Source organism: Hoplias malabaricus, chromosome 8, assembly GCF_029633855.1.
Source record: "Hoplias malabaricus isolate fHopMal1 chromosome 8, fHopMal1.hap1, whole genome shotgun sequence".
NCBI lineage: Eukaryota > Metazoa > Chordata > Actinopteri > Characiformes > Erythrinidae > Hoplias > Hoplias malabaricus.
The window spans coordinates 6,012,621-6,036,895 of NC_089807.1; the positions used below are offsets into that span (position 1 = coordinate 6,012,621).

At 41.7% G+C, this 24,275-nt stretch overlaps 1 protein-coding gene across 5 annotated transcripts; it reads right to left on the bottom strand.

The window, feature by feature from the left end:
* Nucleotides 1–1,711: 1,711 nt before the first annotated feature.
* On the bottom strand, nt 1,712–23,292 carry ccdc172 (coiled-coil domain containing 172). Of its 5 annotated transcripts, none has more exons than XM_066679357.1 (9): nt 23,117–23,292; nt 22,316–22,401; nt 16,656–16,772; nt 11,728–11,893; nt 11,509–11,610; nt 9,027–9,129; nt 7,029–7,116; nt 6,240–6,307; nt 1,712–1,962 (listed from the first exon to the last, which is right to left on the bottom strand). In XM_066679357.1, exons 1-8 carry the CDS (start codon nt 23,193–23,195, stop codon nt 6,278–6,280), a joined length of 771 nt encoding a protein of 256 aa, XP_066535454.1. In that variant the 5' UTR covers nt 23,196–23,292; the 3' UTR covers nt 1,712–1,962; nt 6,240–6,277. The 5 variants fall into 5 exon arrangements, with proteins under 5 accessions (XP_066535454.1, XP_066535458.1, XP_066535456.1 ...); XM_066679361.1 differs by lacking the exon at nt 23,117–23,292 and adding an exon at nt 22,546–22,622; XM_066679358.1 differs by lacking the exon at nt 1,712–1,962 and adding an exon at nt 3,261–5,287.
* Nucleotides 23,293–24,275: the final 983 nt, after the last annotated feature.

The window sequence follows — 24,275 nt, forward strand, 5'->3', positions numbered from 1 at the left end:
CAACTGATAATCAGGGCTAATTAATTAGGCACTAGCTACCTCTCAGACAAACCCAGACTGTCCAGATGCAAGCTCGTCAGTTCTCTCCCAAACTGACAGCTTTTGATCTTTAGAAGAAAACCATGCTCCAGCATATTCCATTTATTCTCCAGAATCTGGGGTCTTTTATTAAATCCAATATCCTTGTAAATCATTCTTAAAACTGCATTAACCACCATGCATTCACTTCTCCTCCGATATGCTGCATTGCTGCTGAAGGTTCAATTAACGGAGGATCTCAGCGGTTTGCCAGAAACGGTGCGACTGGTCATTCTCATTATGATTATGTCTATTAAAGTAATATGGATGATTCCTTGCACAAGACAATAGTTGCCAGGAGACTAAGCTTAGTTTCTGATCTTCGCAGCAGATTGGTTGGTAATAAAATGATGTGCAAGGAAGGGCTGTAATCCTTATCTGAATTATTTTTAAGTGAGACAAATGGAACACCACATTTCTTCTACCACACATGCAGAAAAACCCTAAATATCCTTCAGATCATGTCCATTTTATAGTATTCCACAGGTAACTGGACAGGGATTCTACTGGCTCTCTTCCACTGCATGGTACCAACTGTACACAACTCTGATCACGGTTTTGCTCCTGAACCCTGGTTCATCTTCCACAGCTCCAACCTGAGATGCAGCTGATGTCATCGCACAACTGTCTCTAAATAGAACAGCAGGCTTTGGAAACCACAACAAATGTGGAAGTCATGTTAAACATTGTTAACCCATAATGTATTAGCATGGTCTGATTGTGGTTAAGCAGTAAAATGCAGTGGAAAAGCACCATTAAGGTCAATGTGGAAAAGTTCTTCAGCAAGCAGAGGAAGCCTGTGAAGCCTTTGCTTTTGTAAAGGCAAGTGATCACGCTTGTAACAGCAGAACAAACTTCAGGTTTCTAATTTCCACACTTATTTACACTAATGGCTACACTACAGCGTTAGATAAGAGTTTACCGCAATAATGTAATAACGTTTGACTCGGTAATTTGTACAATCTAAAGCCATTAGAAGTCTTGCTCCAATTACATGGTTAAGACCAATAGGATGAATGTAAACATTGTTGTTTACAGAGGCACTTCTGATTGCTGAGAGTAGAATGGCTCTAATTGCAGAGGAGGGGTTTCTCTGAGAGCGTGACACATCCGTCATGTGTCTCGATGTGATTACACCCCATTAATTACACACAGACAACAGAGAAACAAAGCAATCCTGCATCGCAGTGGGTCTCAGCGGGCTCTGGCAATGCTAGAATAATCTGCCCCCCGCTGGGTATCGAAGAGAAGCAGCAGGAGCAGAAACAACAACTAGCTGAGGTTGCCATCTGAGAGCAGGGTAACTATCACTGTTATACACTAATGCAGTCTTAGTATTGAAATAAATATTGTGTATTTCATTCAAAGGACTGGTGGTAAACCTAACCTCTGGTAGGATGCTCCAGGAGGGGCACATCTGAAATCTGACCATGCAAGGGCCTCGATGACTGGATGTCTGCCCCTTGAGCAGCCCCTACTGACCACAGATGGTAAAGAGGGCAGAGACAAGGCTGGCAAATGATGCCATGAGGAAAACCACTCATCCCAGTTTGGGGCTTTAAAAAGAGACAGTCACAACTTTATGTAATTTTTAATATTCAATAATAATTCAATAAAACATTAATTTACCATTTCTTACGGACACAAGTCTGATGTGTTTATGAAGCCCCAATGTCAGTTAACAAATAAATAAAAACACAAAGGATATACAAGGCTCTGTCTCTCTTCACAACAGAGAAACTGCATCCAAGAGGTGTGCACATGGCAGAGAGAGACATCCGAATGCTGAAAACCTTCCTGCTCCATAGGTGGGTAATATTCACTTATTGTTGCTGCTTCAGATTACTCACACTGGAACTGACTTCAACTTTGAGAGACTTGTAACTGCATGAAAGTAAACACAGACAGTTTGTGGTCATTCAAACAGTGAAAAAAAAGTTAAACAGCAATGTACAGTCAATTTAATTACATTATAGTAGAAGTACATTGTCAGTAAAGGTATAAAACTGTACGTTTACAGTGGTTTTAAAGTACAGTTGTGTCCCCTAAAGCACATTACATTTTCTTCTCCAGAAGAGAGGGAAATACCTGTAATATTTTATTATACAACTGTGTAAAATACATGGGGCATATACAAACACCATTTTAAATTCTTGATTCTCCCCTAATAAAATGCATATGTATCTTTGAGGGTACCACCACAGTGACAGTTTTTCTGACAGTGTACATTCAAGTCCCCCACCCCTCCCCAAAAAACAGCATTCTGTCTTAAAAGACTGTGCTTCTAGACTTTAACCAGAAAAGGTTAAAAACCAATTCATACCAACCCTGAGTAGTTAGCACTGTCCTCTAGTGAGTTGAGCTGTCCTGGGATTTTCATTTGTAGCAGTTTAAAAAGCAGCAGTGACTGACTTCACACGACTCTTAAGAAACCACAGAACTAAGTCCTAGCTGTAGTGATAACTACAGTTATAACTCGTGTTATAAGTATGTTTTATTGCAGTGTGCTTGAGTGACTTGAGATGTACTTACACAAAAATGTATAACACAATAACATCTCTGCAGCTGCTGAGAGTAGAAGGAGAAACAGTGGCTTGTTTACACTTTTTACACATACTTATAAATATATTAGATCACCGTTCCTATATGTCCACAAACCAGCTGCCGCACCAGGACTGTTGAAGAAAAAGCTGGTTGTTTAGAAATTTGAACAACGGACCAGCATTAGTAAGTTAACCTAAAAGGAAACAACATTGTTAATGTGCTTGGTGTTACTTAGAAGGCTTTAGCATCTTAGGAAGCCCACCTTTCTGTAAAGCCACACACAAACAAGTTCATTCATTCATTATCTGTGACCTTTATCCAGTTCAGGGTCGCGGTGGGTCCAGAGCCGACTTGGAATCATTGGGCGCAAGGTGGGAATACACCCTGGAGGGGGCGCCAGTCCTTCACAGGGCAACACACACACACACACATTCACTCACACCTACGGACACTTGAGTCACCAATCCACCTACCAACGTGTGTTTTTGGACTGTTGGAGGAAACCGGAGCTCCTGGAGGAAACCCACGCAGACACAGAGAGAACACACCACACTCCTCACAGACAGTCACCCGGAGGAAACCCACGCAGACACAGGGAGAACACACCCCACTCCTCACAGACAGTCACCCGGAGGAAACCCACGCAGACACAGAGAACACACCACTCTCCTCACAGACAGTCACCCAGAGCGGGAATCTAACCCACAACCTCCAGGCCCCTGGAGCTGTGCGACTGCGCCGCCACACAAACAAGTGTCCACACTAATGTTTTATAAAACGTCCACATCCACAGGATGAATGCAAAATGACTCAAAAACAATGTCCTGTTCCTTTTCTGTCCGTTTTCTCTCCATTCATTCTCTCTAAACCTTCAATATAAAACATAGGACGTGCAGCAGACAAGCTTGTAATGGCCCTTCAGTTAGTATCTCTCTGTCTCTCTCACACACACAGTCCTGAGGTACACCGTCAGAGCATTTGTCACCGTGGTGGTACCCTCAGGCGTACATTTCAGTACCTTTAGTTAAGGAACATAATTGTACCATTATTCTATAATACCGGTAGATTTAAAAATTTCATACGCCCCATTTCATCTCCATGACTTATAGTGTGTTAATTTAACACTGTTCTGTAATGAAATCTTATATATTCACCTGTCCTTCTGGAGAAAAGAATAATGTACCTTTAGGGAACACAACCAGACTTTAAACCTACTGCTGTACCTTTAAAAGGTACTTTACTCTGTTTGTAGCTTTAGTGTCAATAACGTACCTCTACCGTACCTTTTTTTCTGAGTGTGGAACAGCATGAGATTCTAAATACACACCGCTAATGTAAACAGAAACAGAACTGTGCAGACCAGTGTCTTCATAAATATCCACCAAGCCACATAAGCAGCTCTGTGATGTGCCAGACATCATACAGTTAAAAATGAAGGCTCTGGACCACAGTTCCTATAAAGACTTTTATTTGTTGTACTCTCTGAGGCCTGAGAAATGCCAATGCTACTTTCTTACGTATTCCACCAAGCACCCACCGTCCGGTCTAATGAAACCCAACCAAGCTGAACAGTGTCCAAGCAATTATCCAGCACACAAGCAGGAGGCGGAGCACAGCAATGAACCTGGATATTCAGGCTGGCCGTTTATACTGCGTGTCAGCAGATCAGCAGCTCGCGTGTCTGGATGGATTAAACTCGGCCTTGGACTAATCTACAATCGCAGTGGACTGTCCGTGGAAAATCAATGCTAGTTTAGTCTAAATAAGTAGTGACAATGATGAAAGCACATGATATACATACATAAGCAGATTTGTCCTAGTCATTTATTACAGTCTGATAGCACAAGAACTGTAAGGGAGGCCATCAGCATGCGCATGTTTTCACTAGAGGGTGCATTATCGCTGTAATATCTACCACCACAGCTCTGCTGGCAATTAATCCTGGGAAGAAAAAGTGCCTGGTAGGATACACAGCAATTATCAAAATTAGTAAATGCATTCTGTACAGAGAGGGAGGGAGTCCATCACACACCGACAGCAGTTACTCCGTAATCAAGCTGGAATTAAAGTCATTTTGATCCTTTTAATACATCACCCGGTGACAAACTGCAGTGACAGAGATTCAAAATAGTGTAACTGCTTTTGAATTTAAAAGAATATATTTTCTACCGTCTGTCTGTGGAAACGAGAGTGAACACTTTATTCTGACAACATCAAAATGTGTGGAATCTCCAACAGTAGGCTGCTGATTGATAGGCTTTTAGAAGGGTCTCGTACGTTTTTACGCCTCTCATTGGACCCTGCTGTGATTCCATATGAATATGCATCGGGTTAAAGTCAAATCTGGATCACACTGATTCAGAGAAGAACTGACTGCGTTAGGCCTTTTACACACTTCTGTGACTAAAATACTCCAGTGAAAAGCTGAGTGAAATCACTGAAGCAGTGTTGGGGAAAGGAGGAAATTCAGAATTGAAATAATTATAAATGCATTGGAAATAGTGAATATGGAGATGAAATGCATTTGTAGCCGCCCCCAGGTCTATGCAGAAAATAAACCATGTGCAATAAAGGCTTGTTCTCCCACTCTTTCGGCACACGCTGGAGATTTCACTCAGGACTGCCAGGTGTAACCGAATCTGCTCGGGATGCTGTCTGCTACACTCTGAGGAAGGGTGAGATTATGGATTATTGTTACATTTCTTTTAAATGTGTATCTAGAAGCAAGAAACAAAGCATGATATAATACTTTGGCCAATACTGCCCTCTACACATCACATTGAGTAATTGGTGTAAATGTGTACCCAGACCACAAATCTATTTAATGTAATGCTACATAAAAACCACTAGATGGCCCCCTCACACACCAATGCAATAAAATATGCTGAAATTCATGGGAATTTTTATTTTTTAACAAGGTTTGTATTAATAACTAATTAAATATATACAACATAAAAACACTAATCATATCATAGGAATTATGGCAAAATCCAATACACATCCTTTCTGCATCTGAAACCTTTACAGCTGCCTGTAAATAAATCATTTTCATGACATCTCTGACAAAAACAGTTGTATTTTTGACTGCGTTTATAAACATGGGCTGAATACAGATCCAATATGTGCCTCACTAATCAGACCCGAGTGCACTTTTAAGAACTTGTTAGCGTTTTCTCTCTTTTACACACACTATGACTCAGCTACAATAATATAAACATAACCAATGCGTTAACAGTCTAGCTGTACGCGATAGGACCACGTCAGTCAGAATTTCCCCTGTAGTTTGTTCAGTCATTGTGACGATGTGAACTACTGATACTTTTACCTTTATCCACTAGAGGTCAGCAGCGCGTTAGTGGAACACGGTTTGACCAGTAACACACTGACAGAAAGTTAACTTCAAATCAAGGAGCCTCTACACCGGCCTGACATTTTTGAACAGAGAAATAAGCTCAGTCACATGAAGGATGGATGAATTGTACAGTGCAGACCACTATAGTGCTCCACTTAAGGGTTTGGTGGATGTTTCATCAAACTACGTAACAAGCTGTCTGGACTGCAGACCTGAAAACATCAAACAGAAAGGGCGGTCTTGGTTTTTTCTGCTTTCAACATACCTTTGAACATCACAGGTATCTGTCTGAAGAAGCCGACTTCAGCACACCCTGCCCTCCTCAGATACTTTCTGACAAGAGATGATCATTATTAATTTATCAACGGCCATAAATGATTCAAACTCAAAAACACTTCCGGCAAACTTCGCCATAAACAGGACCATGTAAAATCAAAGGTTTACTTTCTCACAGCATCGGGTCATTTGTGTAACACTTAATGCAGGAGGCTACAGTATGCAAATGAAAATGATTCATTATTCAACAGCTTGTTTGTTTTTTATTATGAAGTTATTTTTACTAATTCCCCTTGGAGAAAGAGTCTCCACGTTTACCCCAATGCGTGGCATGTTTGTTTGAAAACACACACAGCAAGCAGAGCACCCTGGGAGCAGTTAGGGGTTAGGTGCCTTGCTTAAGGGCACTTCAGGCTCTGACACAGCTGTTCCCTCATATTTCCAGCTGGTCCAGGGGGATCCAAGCCATGCCATTTCAGTTCCAAACCCACCTGTATAACCCTTAGGCCATGACTTGGCTGCCCTATTTACATAATCAGATGAGGGATTACTTCAATGATCGAAGCAGTACAGGCCAAGCTTTAATCTTCACTGTTACTGCTGTGTAACTTTCATATTCTTCAAATCATAATATGGTTGTACATACAGTAATCTAGTTTAGTATTTTGTCTGTACTGTACAGCCCTACTTTCTAACCTGCAGTTATGACAGGATAGAAAACTAAATTCTTCACTGCACCACATTTTAAAATCTACAAAACTTTGGGTAAACTAATTACCGAACGCAGGAACTGGATTTCTGTGCTGAGGGCCTCACGAAGCAGCTCCAGTTCTCCTTCCTTATATGCCTCTAGCTCTTTCTTCAGTCTGCAGAGAGTATGGACACACACACACACACACACACACACACACACACACCTTAGTTAAACCAAATGTTAGAGGCTGGGTGCTGATGCAGGGCAATAAGGTCCAGAAAGGCGCTTATAAATAAAATGTATTATGTTTAATAATAAAAAAAAAAAAACCTTCCCCAATTTCTTACATCTAATGGTGCCACCCCCCACCCCATTGCTGGGAACCCACTCTACTTCACATGACTCACTTTGTGGTACATGGTTCTTGGTTTGTTTTCCACTAGCAGAGTGTAGCTTGGAGGTTTTACAAACTGCTAAAAATTCATAAGGAACAACACATCCTCCTCTGGTCGACACCAGAGAGCACAAATAAAAAGAAGGAAGAATGAACTGATAGAGATAACGGGTTATAGATAATGTGAAGGTAAATTATGAGTGATGAAGGATGTATGAGGAAGCAGGAGGTCCTCTGTGATTCTGTGGGAAGGTAAAAGCAGATGCAGAGTTCATTCGGGTTAAAACAGCATCCTTGCATTGCTCTGCGAGGTTTACACATCACATAAAGCAGCTACTAAAGCAAAAGACCTGACTCCAGATACCGTGCACCGAGCCAGCGGAACTGTACATTCAGGGTTTCCTGTGTGTGAGATGATGTTGTCCGAGGAAACCAATTTCAACAATCTTTACTTGTGCTGACACTCTCACAGACCAGGAGCGTGCTGAAGTGGGATGCACCACCAATTCTGGCATTCCAAACTGTTTCTGGAGGCAATGTGAGATCCACTTCTTTGATGAACTGTACTTGGTGGAAAGATTGCATTCTATGATTACCTGAGCTGCCGGCGTTTGTTTAATATGCAACCTAAATATATATATCCCTATTATCATGGAATATAATTGACCTGACTTAGCTTTATCCACTCAATCATCTTCAAAAGATATTCATTTCTCTGAATGCTGTTGACACCGTTGGAGAATAACAAAAGGTTACCAAGAGCACTGAACAATTAGCATTCATTTCAGACAAATAACACAGTCCCCATCCGCAACACTTTTCATTAAAACACTTGCACAGCCACTCCTCCCTGGGTCTAACATGCCGCTGATACCCCCTTTTCAAAGACTTCTCTCGTTTCGGCTTCCAGGCATTCAATTTCAGACAATCGATAGACAGAGGGGAGCAGGACGAAGCACTGTGTGAAAGAACAGACATTTAAGAGTGATTAACGATTACAGAGGAGGAATAATCATATCCTAGCGCAGTCTCTTCCTCCCAAAAGCCCCATCTACAGCACAGCCAGAGGCTTTAATCTGGCCTGCCACTAATGAGAGATTTGTGTGAGCATCCAGATTGCTCTCCGCACAGCCTACACGTATGATTTACATTGCTGTGGAAGAAGCACCCTGTCCGACACAGGCTAATCATTGATCCCCTGTCCTCCTGCTGGACCTTTACACACCAGACAGACGTGGTTCTGAAGGGGTTTTTTATTGGTTTGCCTGACTCTACACCGGATGGTGTGGGCGCCATTCCGAGGGCTTAATTAAAGGGATGGGCTCGGTGTTGTTTTATTTACACGCTCAGTGAAAGGAGGAGGAGAGGATGGATGAAGATTGAAGGTCTGCTAGTGGGTCAAAGGGAAACAGGCAAGCGCAAGTACTTCGTGTCCAGTCTGAGGGATGCATTTCATTAGTTTTTTCCTACAGGCCTTACTTGTCTTAAGAGTTACTTCTGGCTTTAAAAAGCTACTATAGTGCCCTTCTGAGAGCATTCAAGGACGCATGTCGGAGCAGGAGACACACCAAAATGCTCAAATCTCTCCAACAAGTGACTAGTGGTTTTACAACCTGTATTTGAGGGACAAAACACACAGCAGGGAAAAGTCTGATCTTAAATTGATGCCATAAAACCAAGCTGCCTACCTGAGACAGGTGCTGTCTGTGAGTGGTTTCTGACTGGCTGCAAGCTTCTCAGCCTTCAGTGACTCTGTGAGGGCTGCGGCCTCCTCAAGCTCTCTCTCCAAATCTGTGAAAACATACAGGGTACAGCAGCTTGAGCAACAAACGGATCCCAAAAAGCATTTAGAAGCTTCACCCATTTAACCACTGGTAAACAAGAATCAATTTTGTAGTCTACTTAATAAAATGTTATAGTTGTTTCAGAGAAGAGCTTTTAGCGTAGCATCAAAATGATGGCAGGCTTTCAATCTTACAGCATCATGAATGCGGTTCAGCACATCAAAGAAACATCAAAGTCTTGGCCTGATTTTCCACTGCATGGTGCCTAGTCTACTCGATTCTACTTGCCATTAGGTTTCTGATTATCTGGTTAATTTTCTCACAAAAGCAGCCCAGCTCTTAAATGTAGCCACTCATGTTGCAAACCACTTTCTCAAACAGTAACTGCAAGATTTGGAAAGCACAACAAAGGCGGAGGAAACATTAAGCTCTGGTTACTCTGTGTATTCACGCATTGTTGTGTGGTTTATTTGGGACTCAACACAGCTCCACGCACCCAACGAACCAAGTATTGTTTGAACCTTTTTGAAAGATCATAGCGTAAGTTCAACTGCTGTTGCGTTAATAAATAAATAAATAAATAGATCGATAGATAGATGATTGTCACTGTAGCTTGGAGATTTTACAGATAGCTAGTTTGTGCTGGATGTCTATTTCGTAGTTACTGGCCATTGTGATTGGTCTCTCTGGCCAATAAGCACTTTACACGTCATGCTTTAGTCCCTACTCAGACTAATTTGCCTGTATATAAAAAAAGCATTGCTGAAACACTTGCAGGAAGGAAGGCAGAGGGGGACAAGGAGGACAAACAGCATTGCTGATGTTGATTAAATTGTGTGTCAGTAGATATTATATTTAGAAGGTAGTTCTTCTAAATAGAGAACAATATTCCCTTTACTCCACTAGGATCGTACTTATTTCTCCAGTTTAAAGAAAAGAGGAGATATACTGCTAACTCACTGGCATTATTTAATAGTTGCTACCATGACACTTGTAATAGCATTATTTTTTTCATTACTATTTATTATTTATTTATTTATTTTTTATTAAAAGCAGCCATGGCCTAAAGCAGGTTTGTCCAGTGCCTCAGATATTGGTCCAGATTCACTGATGATTACTTGGAAGCCCGATTGACAGTTGGTCCTGTAAAATGGAACTAAAAATGCTTGAGAATTCGTCCAATATCATGACATGATTAAATTTTAAAAAAATCATTCATTCATTCATTCATTCTCTGTGACCATTATCCAGTTCAGGGTCGCAGTGGGTCCAGAGCCTACCTGGAATCATTGGGCACAAGTCTGGAACACACCCTGGAGGGGGAAACCCACGCAGACACAGGGAGAACACGCCACACTCCTCACAGACAGTCACCCGGAGGAAACCCACGCAGACACGGGGAGAACACACCACACTCCTCACAGACAAGTCACCCGGAGGAAACCCACGCAGACACGAGGAGAACACACCACACTCCTCACAGACAGTCACCCGGAAGAAAACCCACGCAGACACAGGGAGAACACACCACACTCCTCACAGACAGTCACCGGGAGGAAACCCACGCAGACACGGGGAGAACACACCACACTTCTCACAGACAGTCACCCGGAGGAAACCCACGCAGACACAGGGAGAACACACCACACTCCTCACAGACAGTCACCCGGAGGAAACCCACGCAGACACGGGGAGAACACACCACACTTCTCACAGACAGTCACCCGGAGGAAACCCACGCAGACACGGGGAGAACACACCACACTTCTCACAGACAGTCACCCGGAGGGGGACTCAAACCCACAACCTCTAGGCCCCTGGAGCTGTGTGACGGCGACACTATCTGTTGCGCCACCGTGCCGCCAAAAATCATTCACAACTCAAATTTAGCCACTTATCAAATGCCCCCTGCGTCACACACCATCACAGTGAGGCCCACATATAGCGTCATATCTGGATGAGCAAGGGAGGCTGACATTCTCATTGTTCACAAGAGTGGTGGCGAGTGCGACCTGCATGTTAGACTGACATTTATTTAAATGAATCACAATCAGCCTTTTCCCACAAAAAAGTCCAAATAACATCCAACACTAGCTGAATTACTGAAGCCGGCTTGGTAAGTGGTCAAATTAAACCAAACACATCCCATCTGCCAACCCTGCTCTCAGATATCTTTTAAAAGGTAGATCACGAAGACCTGTTCCCTGGAAAAGCAGGCACCACTGGCCTAAAATGTTGGCTAGAAGGGGGACTGAATGGATAGCACTGTCTCCTGCCTCAACATTCACAGCTGGGGTGTGTTTGAGCAAGACACCTTCCCACCAAGTGCTTCCTGAGCATTAGGATGACTGCAGAGTGTAACATAGTGTGTGTTCTCCTCCTCTACCTGTAAGTTGACAGTGCAGCTCCTGAAGTTCCATCTCCATCTCAGCTCGCTCCATCTGCATGGAGACCAACCAGGAGCTCTTCTGCCTCATCACCTCCATCTCTAAACACATCAGAGCATTTTGATCAGAAGAGCAGCATCTAAATCTGACAGGAAGATGTGTATTACACAGTTTAAAAAAATAATAATAATAATAATAAAAAAAATGCCTCAGATTACCTTGGTTGATTGTGTTAGCTTCCAGTTGTAGAGTCAGTATTTCAGATCTGGTCTGGTTCTGGAAGACAGCATCCCTCTTTTTCAGAAGGTTGAAGTCATCATTAAATGTCGTGATCTCCTTCATGAACTTCTGTTTCTCTTCCACAGACTGTCTCTCGAGCCGACTCTGCAGGGGCCAGATTAGTTCTCAAAAATCAAATCTGCACATATCCTCAACTCATTCATTCATTCTCTGTGGGTCGCGATGGGTCCAGAGCCTACCTGGAATCATTGGGCGCAAGGCAGGAACACACCCTGAAGGGGGCGCCAGTCCTTCACAGGGCAACACACACACACACACATCCACTCACACCTACGGACACTTGTTTTGAGTCGCCAATCCACCTACCAACGTGTTTTTGGACTGTGGGAGGAAACAGGAGCACCCGGAGGAAACCCACGCAGACACAGGGAGAACACACCACACTCCTCACAGACAGTCACCCGGAGGAAACCCACGCAGACACAGGGAGAACACACCACACTCCTCACAGACAGTCACCCGGAGGAAACCCATACAGACACAGGGAGAACACACCACATTCCTCACAGAGAGTCACCTGCGACACTACCTGCTGCACCACCGTGCCGCCATTTCCCCAACTCGCTATAAATAAAATGGATCAGCCAAAACAACTTTGTACTGTTGTCTATTTTTATAGACCTTTTAGACAGAGAATTTTCCCCACAGTTGGCCTGAGTCTAATTTACTTGTGAACTGCATAACCTTCAATGCAAAACTTAAACATCTTCAGACAACAATCGACTCAAATGTGATCAACTGTGTAAATACGATTTTTGTCCAAACCACCATTTGAACAAATCACAGTACTCCCATCCAAAAAAGTAGACATTATTTTCTGAGCAAATATTGCGTGTCTTTCTCCAGACACAAACAATTTGGGAACAGCAGATTCCCACCACTGGCCTGAAAGAACAATGAACAACCCACAGTGTCAGTGCAGTCTCTCAGAAGTTGTGGTCTACTGAATGAATTAAAAGCCCCCCCGAAGTGAAGTCAAGAGAGCAGAGCCGCAGGAATTATGGAAGCTGTGTTTTCACACATGCACCTTCCCAAATTTGTCTCCTGTTTGTCTTTGGGAACGCTTTGAAAGCTAATATGTGCCCTTTGACTGGAAAATACACACAAAAGTAAACCTTGGCATGATTACCTTAAAGACAGCATTCACTGCTTCAAAGTTTAGCGTCCTGCAACCACTTGACGTCCACTCAAGACACTGCACGTCTGAAGTAAAGGCTGCATCCGTATGTCAAATACATAGGATGCACCAAAGTAAATGATCATATGGGGAAAATGGTTTCTCGGATGGACTCCTTATGGCATGCAGTCAATTTCAGGTATAAACACTCTTATAAAAACAGTCAATCCTTAGATCTTGCACCTTTAACTCTCATCCAAAATCAGGTATGTTTATTCTTCTCCTCTAATGTTACCATTTGGGAGAAACAAGCAGCGTCCCAAGTGATAACTCTTTAAACTTGAAAAGGTTCTACACACTCAATATATATATATAAAAAAAAAGATGGTTTCCATCTATTGAAATGTCTTTTGGGGAACGCAAACTGGTTCTCCCCTGGCATCGCTCTAAAGAACCCCTTTCAATTCCTTCTGCCACTTTTATTTCTAAAAGTGAACCCCATTCACTGATGTTCAATATTGAGATGTGCGTGTTTGAGGATGTCACATCATTACAGGGTCGAGACTGCACCAGATTGCAGCTGTTATGAATCCCCACAGCTTTGTGCTGATGTCACACCTCTTTAAATCCCAGAATAGCAATAATCTAACCCACGCAGATCTCTTTCTCTTCCTCCCTCTCTCTCTGGGGGTAGAGAACAGCTGAATCTGGATGTTTAGTTACAGACGCAGGGAGTGGTTGTAAAAATAAACCGGATTCTCTAAATATGTTAAAGAAGTTTGTGAACATGTACTAGCCCCAAAATAGAATTGGTCCCACTTGGCTGCAGTGAGAGCTTGTACTCTTCTTGAATGGCTTCACAACACAAGCTGGAACACAATGGTGCATCTTAAAGTAGCTGAGTACATTTACTATGGAACTTGTGAGGAACTTGTATTAGAACCCCTGCTCCCTCGCATTGAGAGAAGCCATTTGATGTGGCTCAGGAATCTTGTAAAGATCCCAAATGGATAACGCCCACTGTAGGTTTACCAGGCTGGGTCAACTGGGAGGAAACCCCTGGTTAGACGCAGAGTTTGCAAGAGAGACTATATATCCCGGCTGGTCTGGGACCCAGATGGAAAAACAGAAAAAGTGGAAGTTGCAGGGGACAGAGACGCCAGGCCTACTTTCATCTGTGTGTATGTATATGCGCCAAGTATCTGTACAGCTTATCCTAACTTGAATCATTATAAATTATTCAGCATTAACAGTTTTAACCGTTTTGTAAAATGTAATCACATTACAATATGCTGCAACATGATCTCAATATGGTGTTCTGTTCTAAAACAGGAGTTGAAGGCTTTTCTTGGATTTCTTCAAGCAAAATGCTGATGTTGAAATGAATGAATAAATAATGACTCAACTCAGCAAAGCCACATTTGCAGTTGAGACCACATTTCAGAGGCTCTTGCGTAACTGTCCTGTTTAAGCATCCATCTACTTTGACTCACAGCTGATCGTTCCGTTTCCGAAAGTGAACTTATCCTGTTTGACATATCAGGATTTCTGACAGGGTCCTTCAAGGAATAAACAATGGCCGCCGAAACCATTTAGGCTGTGACAATGAATGTCATTGTTAAATATCCAACTAGAGATAAGACTTATCTACAGTGTTCATTATCTTACTTTAAACCTAGCAGCTTCTCAATCATGCTTTCCTTTGACCAACTTCATATATACGGTGCATTAAAATATTGGGTATAATTAGCTTTAAAATGTTTGTTGTTTTGAAGTAAATATTAAAAAGGGCACACATTACACACAGTTCATTAATTCCAGGACCTCCTAAAACCAACAACCAGAAATAAAATCCAGTCAGTTTGTAATCATTTGCTTAAAGCAGCGCTAATATTTTTACGTTAAAATAATCGTGATGCCTCAATGATCTGCAATGTGTCTAATAGACATTCTGCTGTTGGTACTTGGGGCACAGCACTGTAGAAATTGCACTTTGTAACTTCTGAAGGAGGATAGGAAACCATCCCTTTCCCTCCATCTCCCTACTTATTTCAGTACAGTGCTGTAAAATATATATTACACTAGGGGAAGCCCCAGGAGTAAAAACCCCAAATCATACCTAGTGTTCCTTTACATCCAAGGACATGGGACAAAACGTAGTTGTAGTGCTAATTTTGTCCTGCCTCTGACGTGCATAGCAGGCATTTTGTGAGAACACAAAGTTAAACAAAAAGTGGAGAGAAATAAGAGCAACGTAAAAAGCAAACATTTCTGCTCCATGTGCTTGGGCCCTGGGCTCCTGAGCTTGAAAGTAAACAGAGGTTCACTGTAAATTTGCACTCCTCCGTCTCAGCAACACACTTTAACCCATACCCCCTCTTCAGCTGGCTGCCTCTGGTGTTAATAAAAGGTGTTCTCCCGTGTCATCTAATTGAAATCACATCCACTTAAGTCCATTGTGAATATGATTGGGCGGCATGGTGGCGCAGCAGGTAGTGTCGCAGTCACACAGCTCCAGGGACCTGGAGGTTGTGGGTTCGATTCCTGCTCCAGGTGACTGTCTGTGAGGAGTTGGTGTGTTCTCCCTGTGTCTGCCTGGGTTTCCTCCAGGTGACTGTCTGTGAGGAGTTGGTGTGTTCTCCCTGTGTCTGCGTGGGTTTCCTCCGGGTGACTGTCTGTGAGGAGTTGGTGTGTTCTCCCTGTGTCTGCCTGGGTTTCCTCCGGGTGACTGTCTGTGAGGAGTTGGTGTGTTCTCCCTGTGTCTGCCTGGGTTTCCTCCGGGTGCTCCAGTTTCCTCCCACAGTCCAAAAAAAACACACGTTGGCAGGTGGATTGGTGACTCAAAAAGTGCCCGTAGGTGTGAGTGAATGTGTGTGTCTATGTTGCCCTGTGAAGGACTGGTGCCCCCTCCAGGGTGTATTCCCGCCTTGCGCCCAGTGATTCCACTGGGCTCTGGACTCCCGCGACCCTGAACTGGATAAGCAGTTACAGATAATGAATGAATTTTTCACAGATTGTATTCTGGACACTTCAAACAAACACCAGCCAGGCACCGTTCAAATGCAGCTGACTCAGCCAATCATTCCCTTCAAAAACAAATGGGACCTGTTTTGGTGCAATGATGTGTCAAACCACCGTAAAAGCATCAGCAAAAAGGCACTGAAAATTATTCATTATATATTGCCCATTTCCTCCCTCCTAAGGTTTGTCTACGTGTAATGTGTTATTCATATTAAAGATAAATGTGTTTGTAGTCCTTGATACAAATGTGTCACCGCTTTGCTGGCTCCTCTTTTCCTCCTGAAAATTTGTTACGGTTTCCTTACTACCCCCACTAGACCAGGAGCCCATTAATAACAGCATAAGAGTGTACACTCTGCCCTTAGTGGCACTGCATATGCAGAAGTTAGCGAACAACTCAGGAAGGGAAACCATGCTTAGAACCAAAGTGCGGCTTTAATTTTCACAGTGGACGCCAAAGAGCTGATTTTCTAAACAATAAGTCTGTCGCAAAATATTCGGGTTTTCACATATTTGTTCTCGGCTATGTATTCGGTTTCTAATTTTGAAATTCGGATGTTGTTTCGACAGAATACTCAATTGCAAACATATTCAATAGTTGCAGCCCTAGCTGTAACAATATATTACACTGCCCAAGGCACTAACCCAAAGAACTTTTCCTTTGCCAGATTTATAACAGAGTTGATTCTAATAAGACTGTACACTTACCAGCTCCAAGTTGATGTCATTTCTCTGCTTTAACAGGTCCTCTTTTTTCTTCTCCATCTGCTGTTGTTTCTTCTTCATCAGATGAAGCTGCAGCATCACTTCAGTATGCATCTGAGCCTGTGAACCAATTATATCACGGTAACTGTATTACAGGGCAACACAGCTTGGTGCATTTTATTCATCGCTCTGGGGTTCGTTTCCCAAAAGCATAGTTGCTAAATATGTTAGCAACTTACACAGTTGGAACGCAAGTGTTTCTGTGTCGTTGGAACTATCGAGGTAACTACGTTGGTAACTCGCATGGTCCGAACCATCGTTAAACGACAGGTGTTTCTCAAAACCGTACTTCCACCGAACGTTCGAACGTCGTTGTGTAGTTGGAACCACAGTTTCAGGTCTGTGGTTAGAAGCTTAGTTCCTCTACGTCATCAATGACAGAAAACACAGTATAATTAGGGTACTGTATAGTGTGTGTCTATATACACAGTCATTATTTAAACCCCAGTTTTAAATACCTCATTGTGGTTATATGTGTATATATATATATATATATGATGTTTTGAACTATGAACGACCATTATGAAATACATTGTGTGGGCTTAGAGATATGTTTTAATAAAAGGAACAGGAGAGCAATACTAAGCAGCTTCCATTCCCTCAACACTGTGTTATGGTATTGTTTTCCAGCAATAGTCTGTCTCATCTTGTCCCTCTTGAAACGATAACGACATTACATGTTTAATTTATATGTTGGGGCTATAATAACTTTAATGTAGTAGTTCAAGATGGATTTGAATATTATTTTATCTTCAGTTCACTGAAGGAATGTCAGCATGTCTTTTAAACAGATACAGATTAATAAATTCATTCATCACTTAATGCACCACACATCATTTTCCTGCAGAACTGCTGGACAGAATACATCTATTTCCTACTCCCCACCTCTAGGATGAGGAGTTGGGGCAGCAGGTAAGCCTGATTTACAGGCCTTTTTTGAAGTAGGGAATGGGTAGAAGGGATCGGATGCTGAAAGGATCAATCGAGGTCTATAGACGTGGAAAAAGCTACTCATTATACAGCAGTACGTGAATACAAATAAAGAGCTATATTAATTACTCTCTGGTGGGTGGGGGACACTGGGGATCTGAGGAGCTATACACTGCACTGGCCTCTGTGGTGAGGCAGCAGGATGGAGCAGATGAGCTCCCAGACTGAGGGGATTCTGGGGTCCAGGGGACAGACCAGCCCTGGGGGAGAAATGGTTCTCTATAGAGCTATAAACACTTGAAGAACCTTTCTTTGTATCATGAAAGTGTTCTTCAGACTGATGGAGAATGTGCTGTAGATGGCTCTATAAAGCAACATTTAGAAAAGGGTTCTATGTGGCACCAAAAAACTGTTCTTCTATTGTTATGATTTCAAATAACAATAAAGGAACCATTTATGGTGCCATACAGAAGCGTTTCCTACAAGGTGCTCTATAGAACCATCTACAGCACATTCTCCATCAATCTGAAGAACACTTTCATGATACAAAGAAAGGTTCTTCAAGTGTTCTTTATAGAACACTTCTTATAGAACAATTTTCGCATAATTTTACAAAATGTATGAGATTTTACAAGTTCCCCGCTGTGAAACCCAGACCAAACACGTCTGGAACCATCGTAGTTCAGACTACGGTGGTTTAAACCAACATGGTTCAAACTACTGTGGTACTAACAAAGTATGACGGTTTTGGGAAACTGTCGGAGTTCAGATGTTGGTTAGTTTAACGATGCAACGTACCACGTTAGTTCAATGCTAGGCGCCGTCGTTGTACGGGAAACGAACCCCTGGACGGGCGCCAGTCCATCACAGGAGTTTCACACTCACCCAGTCACTCATACACTCCAGTGTATTACAGTTACATCAAAACCCCTATTAGTTACAGAAATAGCTTCTATTATTCTGGCAATTCTTTACACAGAAGGGTGAAACGATGTGCTTGCATTCAGCCACAGAGACAAATTCACCAAGAAGGGCTGTCCAGATATTTCTGCACATATAGCCTGTGGTTATGAAATATTTGAAATTCCTTAAGCATTAAACCACATCGTGAAACTTCATGTGGCTGTTCATGGGCATGCTTAATTGCAGTAGAAATCCAGACTGACTGATGTTTCCCTGAGGTCAACAGCCTCAGTATTCCTAGAGGAGTCTCAGCGGTGTGTGTAATGCTCGTTCACATCATTTTGTTTGTAGGTCACTCTGTAATTGGAAAAATGATGACCTGTAAATTCAAACCTCTGCGTCGCAAAGCATACTGCAATCTGTCTCCATCAGTGTCACTCAAGCGTGAAAGACTTCAAGCTTCCTTCAGGTAATTGCTTTGTCTGGCTTCACAGACAGAAGCAGTAAGCATATAACATTCTTATATGATATTATCAGAATATTAAATATTATACATACGCTACAATTCTGAAGCAGTGAGGGGCTGGATATTAAAATCCAACTTGATTATTATGAACTACTTCAAAGCTACTGATGCTTTTCCAATCACGAGGCTGAGAACAGTTAGTCTTAGAATAATTACATTTAATGCAAAATCTAAACTGTGGGCTGACAGTGAAAACGACACTCCATATTTATATCATTAACATGCAGTCCTATTCATATGCAACCCTTTAATGACTCCATCTTTTTTCCCTATATATCACACACATGACACCAGGGGTGATTACAAGATGCAACTTACCATTGGAAATTCTATTTTCAGTCTTAACTTAGGCTTAATTTGGGAAACTGGTCATTGTGTTGATCTGTAAAGAGGCAAAACATCTTCACCACGTAATGGACCTCCATGAATATTTTACATTATTTTAGTCACTGACAGATATAATTATGAATTAAAATGAAAATAGCTGCTTAATTTGCTTTAAAACTGACTTTTGTTAAATTGACGGAAAAACCCGAGCTCGCTACGGAAATTGACAAAGTTTCGTAGTCCGTTTTCTGGATATTTTGGGATCTTTGGGCCATTTGTGCACAGATGTCCCACTGTACATTGAATGATTGCAGCCAAAAACAACACAGATTTTCGTCATTTTTCGACAGTGCAGCTTCTAGAATTGTTGTCCACCATCTACGTCACAGGCAAGACGCCTATTAGAGTTTCCCAACACCGTTGAGGGGGGGGACCAACGGTCTTTTAAACCTTATTCTTTGAATTAGTAAGAAATAACATGTTTTCTGACTATCAATAAACACAAGTTAGGAACTCAAACTCCACTGTATTTATTTGTTTGACGCTTTCATATCGCTGCTGCTTAGCCTTTAAAAAAAAGTCAGACCCGTTTTTTGTCTCAACAATCTGAAACCATCGGAAGATGCTGGAAGAGGAGGAAGAAATTGATTCACTGAGTATTAGAGATGAAGAATGTATCATGTTACTTTAACACACACTGAATCCACCGTAGTCTACAAAAGAACACGGTGCGTTCGGCAGTGTTTCCGAAAATCACTGGGGAAGTGTGAGGCTCGGCCTGTGTTACTCCCCTCGTTAAAAAAAATATTTTCTTTAACCATTGCATTTTATTTGTTCTTTACATTTTTGTGTTCAGCCACCACCTTCCTGCTCATTTGTTTGGTCTGTAACTATGTCAACGGCACTTTGATTGGTTGGCATGAATTTAACACATCCATAAAATGCAGAAAATAGAACAGGATCTAGTTTAAAGCTCACAGTCAGTGTCACAGTCTCTGTTTTGGTGTGAAAGACACCGTTAATATACATGATTGTTTTTAAAACTTGACCTGTGTTGGTGTTTTTTTTTTAAATATAAAAATATCATTAATATATATTCATAAAATTTGGAGTGTGTGTGAATAGGCCTTTTACACTGCTGCTTTACACAGAACCAATGTTTGATCCTTGTGGTATTTTAAGTAAAGCATGCAAATGTATAATTAAGACCCTAGAACTGTGTTCACTTGTATAAAAGGGATAGCACATGTCACGTTTAATTTATTAATTCATTAAGTGTAATCCCAGATGTTTATTACATTTCTGCTTTACTAATAACCACACTTAAACACAGCAGAAGCAGCAGTACTATCAGTGTGTTAGAAATGGATTAGTGTGCCCTATTTTACCCGAAACCTCTTCAGTGGACGATGGTCTGGTGCAGGGGTGATTTGTTTCCTGATTAGAACACTTAATCTGTTTGGAAGGCTTCATTAAAGATTGAAGTGGATCGATTGGAAGCGGCGCTGCAAAATCAATTGCCAATTTCCGTTGGATTACATTACTTCAGTTAGGTCTTTGTACGTCATCTTTCATGTGATTACAAGAATATACACTGTGGTCACTATATGTCCAGCCCACGTGTTGGCTGTGAATGAGCATGAGCGTATATTAAGTTGGCGTCTAGTTAGAAATGATTTCTCTTTCCATTAAACACTGATTTATTAGCGACAGCCCACAGACAACACTTGCGCTCTGAATGGTCAAAAGTATACAGTCACCCCTTCCTGTTAGTAAATTAATTTGCTTTAAAGTACAACCACTGGCTGCTGGCACAGGTCTTCAATTGCACACACAGCTGTTATAGTCTCCACTGAAAGACATCGACAATTTACATGTCACTGTTGCCTTATGCATTTTTTTTTTTTTTAACTCTGATACTGTCCCCCTGCAGCTCTCAGTTCTGTGGCGGAGCAAATGGAGTGATGTGTGCTACAGATGGTGTTTATGGACAAGAACCAAAGCTGCTTGTACTGTTTACCCTGTCTGTTGTTTGAGCAGCATTTGCTTGGTTGATAATTTCAAACAGATGATGTTCTTGTAAAATTGAAAGCAACACTATAGTTTTTCATTTTACCCTGCCTCAAATGTATTGTAATGCTTTACTGACACACTGTTGAGAATACAGCTTCACTATTCCCTGCTCAGTACTGCACGAACACAACTATGTACTCCAGTATTTTCGAAGTTGGGAAAGAAACCACCTCCACCTTGATTTCAGGACAGTGCTTCAAAAGTGAATTACACTCAGCAATTGTAGGGGGAGCCCTGGAGCCACAAACCACAACCTTACCTAGTGTTGCTTTAAGCTTTGTTAGCTATTAAGCTAGCAAACTCCATTTACATATTACAGACTAATCTATTATTTTAAAGGCTAAGCACCAGCGATATGAAAGCGCCAAACAAATAAATACAGTGGAGGTTGAGTTCCTAACTTGTGTTTATTGATCGTCAGAAAACATGTTATTTCTTACTAATTCAAGGAATAAGGTGTAAAAAGCATGCTATTTTCATTTTAACTCATACTTATGTCAGTAACTAAAATAATGTGAAATATTCATGGAGTGGTGGTGCTTAGCCTTTAAGGCTCCACTGCATTAAAATCTGCCTTGCCTTTTATCTGTTTTTGCTCAGTTCTCTCATTTGCATTACACTGTACTCATCTTGATGCTTCTACATAAACGTGCGTCCAGTACCGTGATTGGAGATACTCAGACAAGGGGGCGAAACGCTTCAAATGTCTCTCCACTTGACATCACAAATGGAGCAAAATCAGAACGACTCATTTTAACCCGTGTTTAGTCAGAGCAGATAAAACTGTCTTTATTGTGGACTTATTTCACACTTCCACAGAACACGAGCGCCAATGGGATCTTACCTTTTCATCCAGTTCAATGTGTGCCTTTTCTAGCTTTTCAGTAAAAGACTTTATATCCTCTCGGGTCTTGATGATGGCAGCTTTCACTGAAATGTGTGAACACAAAGTTTACTGGGGTGTGTATGTGTATATATGTATATCATCAGCGTGGGTACCCCAAGTTCTGGCCACTTGAATTACAATATTGGAAATCTTAGCTAACTGTAAATAAATAGAAGTACTTTACTCACTCAAATCAACATTTTTCAGGAGTCAAATAGGTGTAGTTTAATGTCCAAGACTTGCTTGACTTTGAAAGAAAAGAAGTTTTTAGTTAAAAACGCTTTTGTTTAAGTAGGTGCCGATACTGCTAAGATTATTGGTGCCCCTAACTAGCCCCCCCCCCGGATCGTTTTACCCAATGCGATTGGCGAAGAGAGAGAGCGGAAATTGCACCATATACGGTATTGGCCGGAAGTAGGGGAAAGACTGATATTTATATTGCTTTAAATTTGTTTTTTGCTTTGTTTTGTTGAATACATATTTATTTGTAATAAATTTATTTCTAAACTTCTAATATTTATATCCTAAATATTTAGATATTAGTTCAGAAAATAATAAGTTAATTTTACGTTGTTAACCAAGCTAACATGTCCAGAAAAATATGTATCTTTAAAACAAAGTAGAATAAAACTAAATATTAAGAACTTTGCCTTTGCTAGCTATTGCTATTCAGCTTACCTTCTGGCCCTAAACAACATGGACTATGTTTCGTATTTCAGTAATAGTTTGGTTTGTTTAATTTTATCATTTATTATTCACCTTCATGGAGCTGACGATTATTCTCGGACACTTGTTGCTCGCTCAGTAAAATCTGCTCAAACAAAGAATTCAGGCTCATCTTTCCGCCACAGAAAAAAAATGCAGCTGTGAATAAAAAAACACTTGCTCCGGCTTAACGTTAGTTAACGGCCATTTCCCTCAGCCGGTTACAGCTCGAGGCGGTGACGTCAGATTCGCGTGGATTTCAATCGACTCTTTTAAATGAGTCAAGTGAACCGATTCATGTGTCAAAACTCAGACTCGAAAGCCCTGCAGAAACATTGCCCTGTCCCAAAATGGAGACATAAGACCTGCACTTGTACCCTGTGGGTCTGCAAGTTGTTGTCGTTGCCAAAGCGTACACAAGACCTCAAAGATTATGTAAACAATACTTGAAACTGTTTGAGTTATAAGCACTCATGACTGACGGTGTGTGGAATCAAACTGGGGAGTTTTAATGTTTGTTCATTTACACTTATTTTTAAGCTCTGTATTTCTGATTACACTATTATTATATTATTTATGCTTAATCTTTTCTGCATTTTTTTAACCCCTTTGTGCTCCATGAGTGAGGACTGCCCTGACAAGAAGATGCGTGGTGTACGTTTCACATCCTCAGTGGTTTTGTCTCAAACGCTACATGAGCACTGCTTTTTGTCTTCATCTTTGTGTTTCACGCTGATGGGAAAGTGGAAGAGGAAGACAGACCACTGGGCCCCTGCTCAGGCTGCAGACAGTGGCGGTTTTTAGCAGATAACTCTGCGGTTAGCTGCAGTGGCAGCTTGCCAGAGGATAGTGGGGTTCGCCTGTGTCTATGATGCACTGGACTGTCTCAGAGGAGTTCATCGGGCCTAGTCTCCTTTTACTCAGTATTTCCATGTTTAGCAGGAGGCTTATAAGATTGATGGCTAATACTGACATTCACATATCTGTGTCACTGCTCACACACAGGACTGTGCTCCACCTTCTAATGTGTGTTTTTCAAACACCCAGAGAGGGCTGGGTCTCCACCATGTTTGTCAGACATCCATTAACAAAACTGACCATTCTGATTGGTCCTTGCCTTTATCTCAGGTCATTGTGGGAAATAGGGCTATGCTAAACCAGCATCCAAGGCCACAGTAGGAGCTCATAGAGCGGCTCATATTTTCAGTACAAT

Coding starts and splice junctions, on each gene's coding strand:
- ccdc172 (XM_066679357.1), bottom strand. CDS start 23,195: ATGAGCCTGAATTCTTTGTTTGAGCAGATTTTACTGAGCGAGCAACAA. Junction 22,402..23,116: donor TAATCGTCAGCTCCATGAAG/GTGAATAATAAA, acceptor CACACATTTCAG/TGAAAGCTGCCATCATCAAG. Junction 11,894..16,655: donor ATGACATCAACTTGGAGCTG/GTAAGTGTACAG, acceptor TGGCCCCTGCAG/AGTCGGCTCGAGAGACAGTC.